The sequence below is a fragment of the Ambystoma mexicanum genome, chromosome 3q, assembly GCF_040938575.1.
Source record: "Ambystoma mexicanum isolate Mex_15411 chromosome 3q, UKY_AmexF1_1, whole genome shotgun sequence".
Lineage (NCBI taxonomy): Eukaryota > Metazoa > Chordata > Amphibia > Caudata > Ambystomatidae > Ambystoma > Ambystoma mexicanum.
In genome coordinates this window covers 251,143,468-251,162,550 of record NC_090926.1, presented here as the reverse complement: position 1 = coordinate 251,162,550, position 19,083 = coordinate 251,143,468, and the positions used below count along the sequence as shown (strand labels likewise).

The 19,083-nt window shown below is 47.7% G+C and overlaps 1 protein-coding gene across 4 annotated transcripts in view; it reads right to left on the bottom strand.

Annotated features, from left to right (window-relative positions):
- Positions 1 to 19,083, bottom strand: part of SMARCD1 (SWI/SNF related BAF chromatin remodeling complex subunit D1) — a 292,989-nt gene that overhangs the window by 105,431 nt on the left and 168,475 nt on the right. For all 4 annotated transcript variants that reach the window (XM_069653674.1, XM_069653676.1, XM_069653677.1 and 1 more), the window contains one exon: positions 13,459 to 13,594. In XM_069653674.1, coding sequence (XP_069509775.1) covers positions 13,459 to 13,594 — 136 coding nt within the window. The remainder of the gene's footprint in view (positions 1 to 13,458; positions 13,595 to 19,083) is intronic.

Below are 19,083 nucleotides of genomic sequence, written 5' to 3'. Positions count from 1 at the left end.
CAAGTCTTCTGTTTTCTCCCTATTAACTACCACTTTGTTTGTCTCAGAACGAGCTGCGCGCACCTCGGCCCTCAATTCCCCCAAAAGGGTGGACAACTGATCCACCCCAGGATCCATGCTAGTCGGGCAGGGTTTATGACGTGGGCTTAGCGTTTTGTCACACTTACCTCTGGTGCCCTGCAGGAGTGCCTAGTCTGATCTGTAATGCAGAGTAGCCCCCCTAATGGTGACTTTCGCCCGGACGTTTATCCCAGCCACACCTTCCTCCACCGGCCGACTGGGGATTAACCTCCAACGGACCGTGAGGTTGGGATGGGCCTGGGTGATTTCGGGACTTCTAGGTTGTGGTATTCTGGGGGTATTAGATGAACCTGGAGATTAACACAGGGTAAGTCTACTGTATATTAGCCTAATGTCCCCCCCTTCATTCTCCTCCCCAGGACGTGGCTGACTGGAGAGCGTGGGCGCAGCTCACCTTATTTGTAGCGATGATGGTTCCAGGCGTCTAGGGCGTATTGATCTCCAGTTCCTTCACTGAAGACGCGTGGTCAAACGACTGCAGAACACAGGATACGGTGGCGACAGGCAAGTCTATTTGTAACACGATGAGCTGGAACAGGAGTTTTTTTTCCCCCACGATTGTTGACTTGCCTTTAACTGTCTTTTGTCCTGTGCCCCAACCAGGAGCATAGCAGCTAACGGAGGAGCCGAAGTGGAGAGCCGGTGAAGGAGAACTCGTTTCAAGGCACAGGTGAGTTCTCAAAGAGGCCGGTAGGGCGAGGGTAGGAGCAGGATGCAGTGTCTCACCCAGTTGCTTGCTTTTCCAGGTTCAACGACACTGCATGCAAAACAGGCTTCGAAGAGAAGAAGAACCAAAAGTCCACAGATGGACTGCTCTAACCGGGATGCTGAAGGCTGCGGAAGAGCACTGAAAACCAGAACGGCAACCAAAGGGATACTGAAGGATGCTGCAAACCAAAATGGTAAGCGTAGAGATGCTGAAGGACACGGACAACAGGAGCGGTTAGCAGAACACTACTCTTGCTAGAAGCAGACGAAACGCTAAGCACAGTGTGCGGTCCGGGGTGCGTTTTTATAGGCCTGAGTCACACCCTGTCGGGGCTAGATGCGGAGCAGCGTTGGTTTCTCGCACGTACAAGGTGTTTTTATGCACGTGCTGGGCTTGCAAATGCTCACAGCTCCTTGGCTGGTGCCGGGCGTTGCCTCCTCTGTGGTAGGCCCTTCCTTACAGGCTGCAGCGGTGTCGCGCACCCCCACACGCTTGCACCAGCCAGCAATCATACCTGCCAACCGTCTCCCTACCTTATTAGAAGAGGGCCTTTTCCTGACCTGCCACCCCCAGGCCTGCAATGGGATCGTGACAGGCCTTACAGGACAAATTAATTGGAACCTTCAAGGATGTGGGCAAACTTGGAGATGTCAATTATTTGTTGGACCTAGGCAATCCTAAGGAGGCCCGCAGGGTCTTTCACACCAACTGCCTAAAGACCTATGTCTCTAGACCAGAACTGTGAGCTTTGCCCTTAGCCTCTGCTCAAGAGGAGGAGGAGAGTGAACCTCTACCTGACCACCTCAGGGGAAACATTTAGATGGAAATATAGGAGTTAATCTCTCTTCTGATCTGACTCTGGAACAACAGGAGGAGTGTAAAATTCTATTAAATCAGATTGCCCCTCTGTTTTCACTAACACCAGGCTTGACCCCTTGGTGCCAGCATGATATTCTCACTGGTGACCGTCTCCCTGTTAAGAGCAGGGGGTACAGAATGTCAGACCATGTAAGAACCCACATAAAGGAAGCGGCCAAGAAGATGCTTGATCTTGGGGTAATAGCGCCATCTCCAAGTCCATGGGCTAGTCCAGTTGTGCTAGTGCCAAAGGCAGGATCCAAGGAGTTGAGATTCTGTGTGGACTATAGAGCTCTTAATACAGTCACCCCGACTGATGCCCATCCTTTACCTAGGACAGATGAGCTGGTGGATAACTTGGCAAAGCCAAGTACATTTGACCTAACTTCAGGCTATTGGGAAACAGCTCCGACAGACCATGCCAAGGAGAAAACTGCATTTTCAACCCCAGGAGGCCTCTACCAGTTTAGGGTTATGCCCTTTGTACTAAAGAAGGCACCTGCTACATTCCAAAGGATGGTAAATCATGTTCTGAATGGGACGGAGGACTTCTGCATGGCATACTTGGATGACATTGCAGTGTTCAGCCCTACTTGGCAAGAACACATTGACCAACTAGGCTATGTATTGCAGGCTCTTGAGCAGGCCCATCTGACTATAAAGGCAAGTAAGTGTCAAATTGGTCAAAGTAAAGTGGTCTACCTTGGACATGAGGTAGGAGAAGGTGTAATAAGGCCATTGATTAACAAAATACAAGCTGTACAAGACTGGGCCGCCCCACTACTCAAATCCAAGTGAGAGCCTTCCTAGGTCTGACAGGTTACTATAGGAACTTCATTGAGAACTATGGGACCATAGCGTCTCCCTTGAATGTGGTGGTCTCATCCAAATTCCCCAAGAAGGTCAGGTGGAATGAGGAGTGCACTAAGGCATTTGAAGGACTTAAGAAAGCCCTTTGTCAAGCTCCAGTCTTAAGAGCTCCTGACTACAACCAATCCTTTATTGTACAAACGGATCCTACCAATAAAGGTGCAGTTCTGAGTCAGCAGGATGGGAAAGGCAGTTAACTCCCTATCTGCTTCATCAGTAGGAAACTGAAGGACCCTGAAACAAGGTGGGCAACCATAGAACGTGAATGTTTTGCCATTGTATGATCTTTGAAGACGTTTAGACCATATTTGTATGGATCTACGTTTGTAATTCAAACAGACCACCAACCCTTGAGATGGTTAATGCAGATGAAGGGGGAAAATCCTAAATTGTTAGGGGTTTGATTTTACTATAGAACACAGGTCAGGGTGTAATCACCAAAATGCTGATGGTCTCTCCAGAAAGTATGACCGACTGGAGTAAGGAGATTCATCCAGGGGTGGATTAAATCCTCATGTCCCTTAGTCTGGGCATGAAGAGTGTTAGGGAGAACTCAGAAATGTGCCAATTCCTCTCTACCTTAGAGACCCCCCCCCAAACCCCTCCCCCCATCAACTTTGCTGGATTTTAGGACTCTTATTTTTAATCTGGAGAGAGCAAGACCCTTTTTTCACACTCATGTAATTTCTCTGCGATTTGGACTCTGATTCTTTTGGTTGTGGAGTCTGACAAAGTCCATAGGCATTATCTTTACAATGTGTCACACTTCAGCGTAGTGGCACAGGGAAGTCTTTCCGATCTCCCAAAGGTTTAAATACCTTCTCTTGGATAAACTACTGTTTTCAAAAGCAGTGAAGTGAAATTGACTTTACTTACATTTGTAACTTTCTAGACCCAGCACACACTAACAGTAGGGTGCTGGAGGGGTTACTTAGAATCCCCTTTGTCTAGTTTCTCAGTTAACATTTTTATGTTACCCTTTCTACAATTAATGGCTGGTGGCAGTGGTTTACTTTTAACTACCATTTGGAGTTTTTACTACGGGCTGCGTTCGCAGCTGCAGTAAAGCACCCATGGGTGCCCATTTTTGTCAAAATGGCCCTGGTCATCTTTTTTTCGCCATTTCTTGTTGGAAAGGTCCTTCCTGAGATTTACTCTGCGCGCCAAACTCGGTTTGGTCCCTTTGTACGGTTTGTCTTTGGCGGGATTCGCGAGTGAAGCCCGCCTCTGCCTCCAGTATGTCTGGCAGGGGCAGAAAGAGACGGAGGTGCCCGAAACTCCCTGTGCTTAAGGAATGCACCCAAAGGTGATTGGCCGGCTGGCTGTCCGGCAAGGACAGCCACCCTGCTGTGTGATTGACATCTAGGCTGGAACAAATGGGAGAAACCTGCATAAAAGGTGAGGCTTTTGACTTGGAAGGCAGAGTCGACCACCTGAAGAAGGAATCCGAAGAAGAACCTGGAAGAGATGCCTGCTGCAACTCCTGGACCGTTGGTTTGCCCAGTGAAGTGCTGTGCTGAAGCTGCAAATTCACCTCGACTTCTCCCCTTGAGTTGGTGGGACCAATCAACTCCAAAGTGAACTCGTCTGGATATACTTTCGGAGCTGGCACTTCCTTGCTGCTGCAGGAACCGAAGTGCCAGGGAGAACACCACCAGATTGGAGTGCATCACTTTTAAGTCAGACCAGAGCTGCTGGAAGATCCTCCGGATCCCTAGTAAGCAGTACTGACCAAGCCTGAGCCACCTCAAAGGAGTGCTGGACCCCAGATGCGAGGAAAGTCCAAAGTGGTATCCGAGAGACTGCGGTGGTGCTGAGACGCAAGGAGCTGAAACCGCGAAGTGCTGCTGAACAGATGTTTGTCCTTTTCTGTTGCTGACCGTCCCGTTGTGTTGCAGGAGTCCCCAGAAGTCCTCCCTCTTGTCCCCACGACTGAGGCTCAGGAGCAAAAGGATCTGCAGAGCCACAGAGGAACAGAAGCCAGCTGGAACCATTTCTTCTAACCAAAAGGTACTGTAAAGTCTAAGAACTTAACTTTTGTTGTGGTAGACTTACTTGATCTCAGTTGAGACTTGTCTTGGTTGCTTGCATCGTCTACACCTCACAGGCCTAACCAGCTTGTGGCCCTACTTTGATTATACTTTTTTATAAAGACGTCTGAAACTTAGTGCAAGACTTTTATTCACCTACCAGAAGTGCTTCAGCTCACCTAGACTTTTGCCCAATTGATATTGGCTGGCCTGGCTCCCTGAATACCTTTTCTGTCCTCCGACATTGTGTTGTACCTTTCCTCCAGGAAGGTGTTAACTTCCTTTGCATTGGGGGATCAAAAGTACTTACCTGCTTTAGAATAATTGCGCAATCTCTTGTTTTATTCTATAACCCTTTTCTTTGACATGCTTACCAGGATTGCTCTAAATGCAACACTGATATATTAATGTCCACAGTGTCCTAGCCATTTAAGGAGGAAGTGTCTGTGTGCCATCCCAAATTGGTATTTGCTTATGTAGAGAAACTAAGAGTGTGTATTTTGGAGTGTATTTGTGTGTTACTATTTAATTGCCCCTTCGTAAGAAGGCTTCTTCAAACTGACTTAAATTAATAACTTTTTAATCAAGAAACCTTGAGTGCAAGTGTTTATTTGGATACTTGTCACTGTGAATCTCTGTGTAACTCTTGTACCGCTCACATTGACCCCTTGAGATAAGCCTGGCTGCTCAACCACACTACCAACCTGTGTAGTACAGACTTATACCAAAGGTTGGGTTCCTATTTCCAGGAGGTCAAGGTTGTTGTAGTGCACCTAAAGGGTACTGCACCGAATCTTTCCTAACACTCTGCATAGTCTGCCATCTAGTGGAAGTGGCAGAGTATTACAACATTCGTTTTTGAAACTGACGTCGACGGGGCGTGATTAGTAATACTATCCCTAGTGTGACGTGTACTGTACCCATGGTCCTTCACGCGTCTCGGTCACTCAGAAAGATTGTTTCTGACATGAGGTTACATGAAGTACAGCTGTAAAGCAGAACAGAGAACCCCACAAAATATTGATGCGCCTTCTACTCCAGTAGGGGAGGCACGGTGGGCGCATGTGAATTTAAGCAGATACAAGCACCAGAAATACGATTACGGTGAGTAATGTATCCCTTCTGACACTTAAGATTAGCGAGCAGTATCTGGAGAAGGAGGTGGGAAGTTTGAAGGTACATCGGCAAAGATTAGGACCGCTCGCCCCACCTGTGAATCTGCTTTAGAATGAGTGTCAATGCAGTGATGTTGTGTGAACGTATGGATGGAACTCCATGTAGCCGCTTTGCATATGGGGTCTAGAGGGACGTTTGCAACGAAAGCTAAGGTAGCCCCTGCACCTCTGGTAGAGTTTGCCCTCGGTGTAAAAGGTAGAACCTTCCTGTATAGGGAATAGCACAGTTGTATGCATCTGACTATCCATCTGTAGATGGCGCCCTTTGATATATGATTGCCTTCTCTACCAGGTACTTTGGAAAGAAAGAGTTGGTCTGTTTTCCTTAGAGGTTTTCTTTTGTTCACATAGTACAAGACCGCCCTCCATACATCAAGTGTATGGAGGCTTCTTTCTGCTGAGTTTGAAGGATTCTGAAAGAAGACGGGAAGTTCTATGGGCTGTTTCATATGGACTTTGAAATGAACTTAGGTGAAAACCTAAGATGTGTTCGAAGGACAACCACATCCTTGTGAAGGATGAAAAAGGGGTCTTGTACCGATAAAGCCTGTTGCTCTCGGACTCGTCTTTCGGAGGCAACAGGTAACAGGAATGCAGTTGTATAGGTGAGATGCTTTAGGACGGCCTGGTGCATAGGTTCAAAGAGTGACCGCATGAGCTTGGAGATCACAACATTGAGATCCCAACCCGGGGGAGGGGCGGTAATAGCCTCTTTACCCCTACCATGAACGCCTTGATGACCGAGACTTTCCACAAGGACACCTTGTTTTGTGAAGTGGTGTAAGCAGATAGGGCCGCCAGATGTACCTGTAAGGAATTGAAAACTAGGCCGTAGTCTAGTAGGTTAAGCATGTAATGTATAATGTTAGCTGTAATGGGTTTAGTGATTGTGATGTGCACAAATCTCTTCCACCTATAAAAATAACAGTACCTGGTGTAAGGTTTATGTGCCTCCTTGAGGATATCCATACACCTTTGTGGAGGGTTTAAGTGGCCAAACTCTGACTTCAGGAGCCAAGCTGCCAAGTTCATCGATTGTGGGCATGGGTGGAGGGATGCCCCCTTGTGTCACAAGGCACAGGAGTTTGCTCAGGCCGCACATCGCCAGTTTGAGCAGATGTGGAAACCAAGGCCCACATAGGAGCAACCAGGATTAGGGTATTCCTGAGGCATCTTGTGCACTATCCTGCTCAGGAGTGGAGTTGGTGGGTGGTTGGGCGATAGAATACATAAGCAAATTTCCCTGACCAGTTCATCCACAGGGCGTTCCCCCCCTTGCGCCCTGGCTGGGGAAACCTGGACGCGAAGTCTGGGCATTAAGCGTTATGCTTTGTGGCAAACAAGTCTAGTGGGGGGGTGGCCTCATAGTGAGAATATTCTGTCTAGGATATCTGTTGAGTTGTGAAGGCAAGCGTCCCCAAAAGGCATTACCCTCCCCGCAATGAGAGGCAATAATAGGCACACCCCAAGAGGGAATGAGGCTAGGACCAAGTGCGGGTAAAAGTAAAGGTTCTTTATCTAATCAAATAGGGCATGCAAAGGACTCTGCAAGCTCCGAGAGCGCTCTGTCTGACAATAGCAAAGACTGTCTTATTTATTACAAAATGTTGTCATAGAAACCTATACACTATAGGGGGCACATAATCTTGGGGATTGGGTGGTGTCGACTAATTATAAGTGCAGTTGTGACGAGCCGCTCCGTGGTTGGTGGACATCAGCGTGGTGCCAACATGGGGCAGATAGGTCAGCTGGGCTCATCGGGGTGGGGCTGCCAGGCCAGGCGCGGTCAGTGTTGTTGGACGGGTGCCCTGACATTCTGCCTTGTGGCCACACACAACATTCATTCATTTAGATAATTCCGGTTGTCCTTTAAATCCTACAATAGGTTACTCTAGGGGTTAATAAGAGACAGGAGGAATACATATAATGTGAAACTTTACCAATACATCAAGACACTGTTACTTTTGACCTGTTCACCGGGTGTCATAAACCTGGGGGTCTGGTCTGAGGGCATGGGGTGAGCTGCACTGTCATTCTGGTCTCGTCAGATGTAGTGAAGAATTACTTTATGATGCGTTAGTACAGGATTGAATATCTGCTCTCCAAGGCCCATTAAGGTGAACCGGAGTACCACTGGATCAGCAAGGGTGTACCTCTGGCCCCTTGGGGCTGTGGGGTTTTAGGACTGGGTTGTAAATAATTAATTTTGCCGACCATGGCGGTCTGGGACATGGGGGGAGGCGAATACTTGAAGCGGGTCCAGCAGAACGAGGGGAGGTGAGGCTGTGCTGCTCGCACACCAGCTTGTCCTGGCGTGCCTTGGTGGGAGGGGAGGGGAGATGGCCTTGGGTGTGTGTGTGTGTGTGTGTGAGAAATTCTCTGTGCTTGGGCTGCACACTATGTAAAACAAGGAAGTGATTAATAAAGTTGGTAATATTAAAACGATCACATATTTCTACTGTCTATACATTCGTATATTTTATATTTGTCTACAATAATTTGGCAGTGTTTCATACATCATTAAACATCGGACGACTATTTTAGCAATGTCACACGGTAGTAGCTGAATAACACGAGGTAGCATTCGGTTTGATGGTGTACTCGGGAGCATGGAAGCAATACAGAGACGATAATACATTTTCATTATGGCTTGTACATTTAAACGTGACCCTCTATGCGCGCCCACACACACACTTGCAGTAACGCTTGGTTTGCCTTCCTTTGTTCTTAGCAGCATTTGTAAGCCCTAGGCGGTCTGTATCAATTTCTTTTCATTAAGTAGCTGAGGCCGTGCTTGCTTTACCAATACTAATGAATTTTTAACCCTCTTAAATATGGATGTTTATATTTAATAAAGCAATCTCTGTAAAATGTCAGGCATTGGAGTGTGGTTGGACATCGACAAGGGTCCATACAAAGAGGGTATTCACATCATATATTTTACATGTTACGGGTTAGATGCAGGGTCGAGGCCTGTTCTGTTAGGATGGTTTTCTGTTATTTTCCAGACTTGAACCGCGAAACAGGTCACTTCGGGGACAGTGATGTACTGCGGAAAGTAAATGATACAGTGTTTGTTCTGATAGGTGTTCGTGTCTGGTTGCTCGTGAGAACGGGCCTTCAGCGGATCTGCCATGGAGCGGAGGCGCCAGGGGAAGGGCATGGCTCTCTGTGAGTGGGGCCCAAGCTGCAGCATTCGCAGGCAGGCTGTCTCGTTGGGATTCAGGTTGTCAGTATCTAAAATGGAGTCCTGATGTTTTCCAAAATGGTGTCCATGGTCTGTTACAGTACAGCATGATCAGGCTTGTGCGTCGATCAGTAGTTACCCCGTCACCTGGGCCCTGGTGACAGGGGGGCCCCTGACAAGCCACGAACCTCACGTAGGTGGGGCATGTCGGGGAGGGGGGTCTCCTGGACCTATCCTCCCATACAGTTGTCACTCGTGTTGTTCATGGTAGAGGGTGTCTGCCAGAGAATTGAGTTCCACTGGAACATGTTGGAATGTTAGAAACATGTCCGGCTTGAGCGCCCACCTACTTATCTCCTTGGATAGTCTGGACAGACATGGAGAGTATGTGCCTCCCTGTTTGTTCAGAAAGAACATGGCCATGGTGCTGTCTCTGAGGACTTTACTGTCTGACTCTGGAGATGTTGCTGAAAAGCTTGAACAGCCTTGAGAACTGCCAAGAGCTCCAGGAAGTTGATATGTCTTTGCAGTAGCACGAGTCCATTGTCCGTGGAGTATGTGATGGAGGTAGTGTGCCCCCCCCCCCAAACCGGCTAGTGAGGACTCTGTAGTTAGGATTGCATGGGCTGGTGGAGCGCGAAAGGGCTTTTAACAGATTGTCCTTGTACTACAAGCTAAGAGCCTGAACTAGGGTTAGTGAAACCACTAGATCGTCCCACTGTCCGCTTGCCCGAGACCTCTGTTTCGCTAACCATTCCTGCATTGGACACATGCGCAGGCACCCGTGAGGAACTAGGTAAATGCAAGAGGCCATCATCCCTAGCAAGCGCATTGCTTTGCGTACTGTTATCTGGCGACCAACCATGTATTGAGGTACCTGCAGCAGCATGTTTCCTACTATCTCGCTTGAGGGGGAATGCAAGCTTCTCCTTTGAGTCTAGAATAGCCCCCAAAAATTGCTTTGTTTAGCTGGGGATTAGACTTGATTTTTTTTCTTTTTGCTTGAGAAACCCAAATTGAAAAGGAGGCCTAGAGTTCTTTGCGTATTCAGTATGCAAAGCTGTGGCGATTCCCTAGTGAACAGCCAGTTGGCCAGATAAGCATATGCTGGGATGGACTTTCTGCGCAGCTGTGCTGCCACTACTGCAAGCGCCTTGTTGAACAGTCTTGGTGTTGAGGTGATGCCGAATGGAAGTACTTTGAACTGGTAGTGTATTCCTGCCATCTTGAAACGCAGGTATTTTCTGTGCGCAGGGTGCATTGAAATATGAAAGTATGCATCTTTCATGTCCAATGTCGCCATGTAGTCCCCCTCTCCCCACCCCTAAACCCCCGTTTCAGGAGTGGAATCACCTCCTGAAGCGTGATCATGCGAAACATTTGTGATTAGACATACTTGTTTGCGGGGTGCAGATCTAGTACTGGGCGCATGGTAATGTCTTTTTTTGGCACAAGAATAGATATCCTGGTTTACCTGGTTCACAGGGACGATTTCGATTGCGTCCTTTTCCAGCAGCGCCTTCATCTCCTCTAGCAGTATGTCTGTTTCTTCTACTGTTCGTTTTTGTCTTAGCGGACTGTGAGGTGGTTTCTGAAGCAACTCTATGCAGTACCCGCCTGCACCGGTGGACAACACCCATTTGTTCGCTGTTATCCCCTCGCTTGCGTGGGTGAACTGAGTGATTCGGCCTCCTACTGGAGTGACATGGGAGGGGACATGAAACGGCATGTCATTGTTTGGGAGGCGCTGAGCCTCTCTCAGGTGAGGTTCTGCCTCTTTTATTCCCCCTTTGAAAGCTAGACGAGGAACCTTTGCTTTGAGACTGGTTCCAGGACGAAGACTGTCCTCCCCGAGAGTAGCCAGAGGAACATTTTCCACTCTGGCCCACAAATCTCTCAGAGTTTGGGGAACCCCGTTGGGAATAAGGTCTGTTAGACAGCTGCCCAAGGGATTTAAGAGTGTCATACTTGTTTTTGGCACTCTTTAGGGCGTCCTCCATGGCCTTACTGAATAGGACGTTCAGCTCTATTGGCATGTTCAGGAGGATTGCTTGGGTTTCTAGCTTAAACCCTGGCTGCCTAAGCCAGGCATGCCAAATAATGAGGGTCCCTTCGGCAATGATGCGTCCTGCGCTGTCCGCCGCATCAAGGCTGTTCTTCAGGAAGCAGCTTGACTTTTTTCCTTCTGAAACAGTCTTAAGTAGTTGGGCATTCAATGGTTCTGGGACAGCCTGTATTTGTTGTTGAAGCTCGTCCCACTTGTGGCAGTCGTAACTAGCTAACAGGGTTGTATTGTTCGCAATTCTTGTTTAGTAAGCGGCAAAGGAAGCTACCTTTTGCCCAAATGTATACATCTTTTTACTCTCCTTGTCCGGTGGGGCTTCTGCCAACGCCAGGCGAGTGCCTGCCCTCTTTCTGGTGGTAGTAACTACCAGAGAATCTGGATTGAGCTGGCCCCTAATGTACAGGGGGTCAGTGGGTGCAGGCTTGCACAACTTTTCTATTCTTGGGTTGACTGGTATTGTAAGACTAGGTGTTAAGAGGGATGGTTGAATAAATCTCTTTAATGGTTGTAAGAGAGGCATGAATTGCGTGGCTGCCTTTTTGTCCCCCCTAGGATGTTTTCTACAAAGTATTTATCAGCTTGTGTCTCCTCAGTGTCAACGTTGAGCCGCCTTCAATTCATTATACTGTAGCTGGTTGTCAACTGCCAAGTCTGCAACCAGCTGGTCCTGATGGTCGGGTGATTGTACTACATAAATGTCGTCATCTTAGTATTTGTCTTGATGTCTTGATCCTGGCTATAGAGCTCGCCCTGTGACCGTGCTTGGTCATAATAATATGGGTCCTGCGATGGGTCTTGGTATTGTGACCGGTCTTGGGGTGCAGAGGCCGAAATGCCCAGAGCAAAGGTGCTGGGCTGTGACTAAAGGCTGGATTTCTTGGGGGGGGGGGAAGCATGGATGGGGGGGCATCTTTGAGTACCTGTCCATAAAGTACACCAAACAGGACATTCGCCTTAAGATCTTATTGAATTGTTCTGGTGTAAACCGACATTCTGGTGGGAAGCCCGAGATGATAGGACCCTGGGAAGGGGTAACATCTTTCGCAAGGGTGGTTTCTGTGAGAAGGATGTCTTTATGGCACATAGCCCCAGAGAGGGTGTCTAATGCAGTGTAAGACACTGTCTGGGTGGCCTTGGGAGTTAATGGCGTCAAAATGTGTTTTTTCTGTGACCTTGCCTTTAGAAGAGAGGCGCCAACGTGTTTTTGAATTAGCGCTTGTATTTTCAGCGCTTTCTTGGGAGACGCCGATATGCCTTTCGAGGCCTGTTTTTCTGATTTTTATATGCAGTGTCTGAACCGATCTTTTCTTTAGGTTTTCGGGAGCAGTCGTTAGGTGCGCGATGGCCCAAAGGACAGTGAGGCTTTATCCCCTGTCACTGCATGGGTCTCGACGGTGTCTTTGAGTGTCGGCCGTGGGGTATGTCTTTAGCATGTTTATGCATGTGTGCCATGGCCGTCGGGTATCATCTCCATCACAGGACAGCTGGCCTGCGTGTTGGAGTTGGGGGCCTGCACTTGGGGTCCAGACTGATCTGATCGCCCTCAGCGTCACTCGTGACTCCGTAACTGCCCTCGCTGGAGTCTTCCGTCACGTCTATGGACGTCTCGGGCTGCATAGCGTGAGCGGGCCAGTGTTTCGTCAGTCGATCTTTTAGGGTTTTCGGCTGGAAAAAGCGGACAAGAATTACAGTGCTTTTCGGTGTGATCCCCGGGGAGAGAGTGGTGCACACATGGTGCATGTCTTTCCACAGAAATTTACGACAGCAGAAGGGACAACATTTTAATGGGGCTTTGTCCATTATGCATAAACAGGGCAGTTGGGCGAAAAGAGAAGAAAGGGGCTAATAGGATTAACATTCTCTAAAAAGGAGTCAGAATAGAGAACCTACTGTACTGGGCCAAAGCCTAAAGAGGCCGGTAAGGCTGTCTAGGTGTCGATCGACCAGTCACCGACGCTGTGGGTGTTCGTCAGGAGCCGTCGAGTGGATGAGCAGTTGTGCAGAGAACAATAGAGGAAAGGAAGAAATTCTACCAATATAACTTTAGTAAATCAAAGGCATCAGCCTAGAAGAGAACTCTGCATTTGCAACCAACTTCTATGGCGGAAAAAACAATATGAGGGACCTTGACGGGTGAAGGACCATGGGTACAGTACACATCACACTAGGGATAGTATTATTCACGCCCTGTCGATGTCTGTTTGAGTTTCGAAAACAAATCTTGTAATACTCTGCCACTTCCACTAGATGTCGGACCATGCAGAGCATGTGATCTAAGCAGATCCACAAGCTCCAGAAATCGAGTTACATACAAGGATAATGGAGGGACAGAGTGAACATAGTTCATGCAAACTGCACAGACACCATAGACATGGCTATCAATAGCATAATTGTTATAGCAAAAGTGAGTCAAGTGTTTCACTGGTATGAGAAGTGAGGACAAAGTAAAGAGCAAATGCAGGGAATCAAAAGTCAAACATTACTTTGTTATCCAGTGCAGCAATCTCCTGCTGGCTAGCTGTAGAAAGAAGGAATGAATTCATCTGCGTCTTAAGCGTATCATCCACTTCCACATCAATATCGTAACAGGCAGTTTTCTTCTGGTCATTTGGGTCAACGCTAGAGAAAGATACTGTAAGTGTCAAAACAGGGAATGGGGCTACAAAAATGTCACAGCACTACTTTCAGTTCATGAACTTCCATGCAGAGGCCTCATCGATGCTTTCACAGAGATGTAGACAAGTTCAAGTAAGGAACACGTTACTTACCTATAACCTTTGTTCTCCAGCATGGGTCTAGCATTGATTCACATGCTCATGAATATTCCCTGTCAGGCCAGGAATCCTCGGTAATAGAAAAAACTGTTTTCACTTTCACTTACAAACTGTATTTCTCCTCTAAACCAATTACTGAGCTCTGGGTCATACTGCCCTAGCCAATAACTGGTCTCTTCCCAAGTCCCTGCTCTGGCAGCCATGTTTAGATTTGGTAAGCACGTAAAGTGGCAGTATGACCAAGAAGAGCTGCAAAGGGGATGGCAGGAGGTTTCGTCTGTGAATCCATGCCAGACCCATGCTGCAGAACAATAGTTACAGGTAAGTAACTTGTTCCTTCTCCAGCATGGGGTCTGGCATGGATTCACATGCTCATGAATAAAGAATACATAGCTGTACAATATTACACAACCACAGTGTTACGGCTTTGGCGTCTCCCAACTCTAGTCGCTGTAGTTTCCTGCATTCTCGAGTGAAATTGACCTTGGCCCTGGTAATATAACCCTGCTTTTCTTGGATTAAGTTTGGCACTATTTTTTCTGACTGTTTACCTGGTTCCTTGACCCATTTTTGTATACGGCGTCCACTGGGATTTCCTTCAACTACTGAGATCTACTCTTTTTTAGAGTGCTTTGAACGCCTTGAACTCTGTTCCCATTAGAGCGCCCTTGTTCCGTATGGGAAACAAGGTCCTTACTAACCATATTCACTACCCTCCCCTTTTTACATACCTTCCCCAAACCTCCTAATTTCTGTGCTACCATCCAAATCCAAGACTACCATCAAAAAACATTATGTACTAATTACTTGCTACCACCGCCTCTGTATTTGCAATTAAAGCTGATTGATGACTGCTAATTCAGGTTAGATCCTATTGAAGTAATTGAATTCTCGTGTCACTCTTCCGTTCCTGTACTAAATCTCCTTTCTTTTCAGACTGGTGAATACCTGGTGGTCTTTTGCTCTTCCAGCTGAACCACTATCCCTTGCATATCTTCTTAGCTCGGACGGGATAGTATTTCATAGGGAAGGTTGCCCTCTCTGAGGAGGCCCTTAGTGGGCCATTTCATTCCTGTTCCATAAACAGGGCTTTTGTGCTTCCCTGGGGAGTACCTGGCGTTCTTGGTTTGCCCGCCGAAGCCCTGCTGCTGTGCTGAAACTCCAATTTTGTTTCGACTAGAGAAGCCCTGCAAGGACGACTTCTCCCCTTGAGTTGGTGGGACCAATCAACTCCAAAGTAAGCCACCTGGACATCCTCTTGGAGCTGGCTGAATTTCCACTGCAGTTGCTGCTGGTACTGAATAGCCAGAGAGAAACACCAGATTGTGAGTGTGTTGTTTTTAAGTTGGCCAAGAGCTCCAGGAAGATCCTCCGGACTCCCAGGAAGGAGGACTGACCAAGCCTGAGCCACCTCAGAGTGCTGGACCCCAGCTGCAAGGAAAGCCCATCTCGACAGCCAAGAGTCTGCAGTGTTGCTTGAGCTGGAACCGCAAAGTGTCACTGAATAGAAGTTGGTCCTTTTCTGTCGCCGATCGTCCCGTTGCAGTGCAGGAGTCCTCCAGATGTCCTCACTTGTCCCCACGACTGAGGCCCAGGAACACGAGATCTGCAGAGCTTCAGAGGAACAGAAGCCAGCCAAAGACCTTTTCTTCTAACCAAAGGTACTATACATTCTAAGAAAACTTACCTCTTGTAGTAATCTTACTTGTCCCCTGCGGAGAACTGTCTTGGTTGCTCTGTAGAGTTGCTAACAGCTTCTTTACTTCACAAGCCTAATCAGCACGTGGCCCTGCTTTGATTTCTTATTTTCTACAAATACTTCTAAAACATTGTGCAAACCTTTTACTAACCTACAGGAATGCTTCAGTACACCTAGGCTTTTGCCCAATTGACTTTGGCCTAGCCTGGCTCCTTGAATGACTCTTCTTCCCTCTGACATTGTGTTTTGTCTTCCTTCCAGACAGGGGTTAACTAACTTTGCATTGGGGGTTACTAAAAGTACTTACCTGCTTCAGAATACTTGTGTGATCTCCTGTTTTATTTTAATAACCTTTTTCTTTGACATACTCCTAAGTCTGCTTCTAAATGCGAACGGTGATATATTAATGTCCACAGTGTCCTAGTTACTAAAGTCACCTGAGGGTGTAAGAAGTGCCTGTGTTCCATCCCAAAAGGATACTTACTGATTTAGAAATATCAAGAGTGTGTATTTTGGGGTGTATTTGTGCGTTACTGTTATATTGCCCCCTTCTGAAGAAGGCTTGCTCTAACTTACTTAAATAAATTAATAATTGTTTAATCAAGAAACCTTGTGTGCAAGAGTTTATTTGAATATGTGTCACTGTGAATCTCTGTGTAAACCCCCTACAACTCACATTGATCCCTCTTGGATAAGCCTGGCTGCTCAACCCACTACCAACCTGTGTAGTACACCAAAGGTTGGGTTCCTATTGCCAGGAGGTCAGGGTCGTTGTAGTGCACCCAAAGGGTACTGCATACAATCTTGCCTAACACACACATTAGGTTGTTGTGCATCGTGGTTACATTTTTTTTGTTCCTTTGACTATTTTGTGACCCGAGCCACGTTTGCCACGAAGAGTGCTGCCCATTTTTTGTAATACTTCACTAACTAAGACAGTAATGGCATTTATAGATCACTAGTACACTTTGTAGATTCTGAGGTTTGTATAAAACGTTTAAGGGAAGGAAAAAGGTTAAACAGGTTCTCAAGAGTATGTGAGCACTTCTTCCAATGAAATCTACATAAATTACCTTTGGCAGCAATAATAATTAGAAAGGAACAAGTTACTTACCTGTAACTGTTCTCCAGCATGGGTCTGGCATGGATTCACATGCTCATGAATATTCCCTGTCGTCAGGCTGGGAATCCTCAGTAAAGAAAAAAAATCAGTTTTGTTTCTGAACTGTCTTTCTACTAGTAAGTAGTAACCAATCACTGGTCTCTGGGTCATACTGCCCTCTACCTAAGCCCCTCCTCTGGTAGCCATCTTCAGATTTGGTAGCACGTAAAGTGGCTGTTGGACCAAGAGAAGAGCCGCAGAGGGATTGGTGGGAGGGCTCGCATGTGAATCCATGCCAGACCCATGCCAGAGAACAACAGTTACAGGTAAGTAACTTGTTCCTTCTCCAGCATGGGGTCTGGCATGGATTCACATGCTCATGAATATTTATTTGGATTTATAAAGCGCCCAGCGGCCCGGAGGCATCGTGGTGCTGTTACAGAATGTTAACTTAGCAGGTTTTAGGGCAAAACATTAGAAGAACAAGTTACTCTCTTACCTGGTAACGTTCTTTCGATGGGATTGTCCAACGACGCATTTCATATCTATGACAGTAATCACCACAGCTGTGCTGCTTCGGAAAATCTTTCGGCGTCTGCGTCGATACGCCGTCCTCGAGGACCTCCTCCGACGGCACCAGATGTTATAAGTAGGACGCACGACGCCCGTAACCTCAGTTGTAGTTTTATCCCAGAACGAGTGGCACCAATCGTCTGCCAGTATGACCACAGAAAGCCTTGCGGAAACGTAAGCTGCAATCGCATAAGAAATTCTGTAGCGGGGAAGGCAGGGAGGGAGCGAAATGGAATAAGTCGTCAGACCATCCCATCGAAAGAAAGTTACCAGGTAAGAGAGTAACTTGTCCTTCGAGGGGATTGGGTCCTCCAACGTATTCCATATCTATGACAGACTCCCAAAGCAGTACCAACGTAAGGAGGTGGGAAAAGAATTTAGCAAAAGAAATGTAGAATGTCCAATCAAATTGCGAAGCAAAGGACCGCCTTGCCAAAGGCCAGATCCTGCCCACGGATGGAATCGAGGGAGTAGTGACGCACAAAAGTATGTACCGAAGGCCAGGTGGCTGCATCACAGATGTTACGAATAGGAACACCCCTCTGTAGGGCAGTAGAGGCAGCCATACCCCTGGTAGAATGGGCCCGCAAGCCGACCTGTGGGTCCTTACCCGCCAAGCGGTAACACTCCGAGATAGCCAAAATAATCCATCGAGACAAAGTCTGCTTAGTCACAGCTTGTCCCAAACGCTCTCCAGCGTAACCAATGAAGAGTTGATCGTCCACTCTGACCCAGGACATGCGTGAAATATAAAAGCTTAACGCTCTCCTAGGATCAAGCATATGGAGACTCTCCTCTTCCTTACCAGGATGTGGAGGAGGATAAAACGCCGGGAGAACAACCTTCTGGCATAAATGGAATTCCGACACCACCTTCGGAGGAAAGGAAGGACGAACTCCAAGGACAACCCTGTCCTTATGAAACACAGTGAAGTGTGGCTTAACTGAAAGTGCCTGTAACTCACTCACTCTGCGAGCGGAAGTGACCGCAACCAAAAATACAGTTTTAAGCGTTAACAGCCTCAAAGGGCATGAATGCAAAGGCTCAAACGGAGCACCCATCAGAAACTTGAGAACAAGGTTCAAATCCCAACCGGGCACCTGGAAAGGTGACCGAGGGAACACATTAGTGAGCCCTTTCAGAAAGTGGGAAATTAAAGGAATTTTAAAATAGGAACACTCTTCAGAGGAGCGCTGAAATATGGACAGCGCCGCCAGGTAACCTTTAACGGTACCCACTTGCAAGCCCCTGTGGGCCAAAGAAAGCAAAAAAGACAGAACCATGGGAATGACACATGCAAAAGGATCCACATTCTTAACCCTGCACCAGTCGAGGAACCAACGGCAATGGTACAGGGACTTTGTTGCGGGCCGCCTGGCCGAGAGCAACACCTCCATCACGTCTTCAGGGAGGTCCCAACCTTATACCTCAACCTTTCAGAAACCAAGCGTGAAGGTTGAGGGATCTGACCTCTGGATGGAGAACCTGACACCCCCCCCCCCCTCCCGTGAGAGCAGATCGTCTCGCTAGGGAGTGGAGGGCAGATGGACAAGTCGAGAAGGTCCAGGTACCACGTCCTCCGGGCCCACGCCGGAGCAATGAGGATCATCCAGGAACCGAACCTCCGTAACCTCTGCAGTACTTGCGGGATGACGGGGACTGGAGGAAACGCGTACAACAGTGGGAATGACCACTCCACCACGAACGCGTCCCCTAAGGCTCCTTTTGGAGGAAATTCCCGCAAGCAGAACCTCTCGCACTTCCGGTTGACACTGGAGGCGAAGAGATCCACTTGAGGGGTCCCCCAAAGGGGGAAGATCTCCAGGAGAATCTCTTGAGCCAACTCCCACTCGTGAGAGATCGCGCTCTGCCTGCTCGGAGCGTCCGTCTTGTTTTCGTCTCCGGCCAGATGAACTGCCGAGATCGAAACTTCCTGCTGGATTGCCCAGAACCAGAGCTG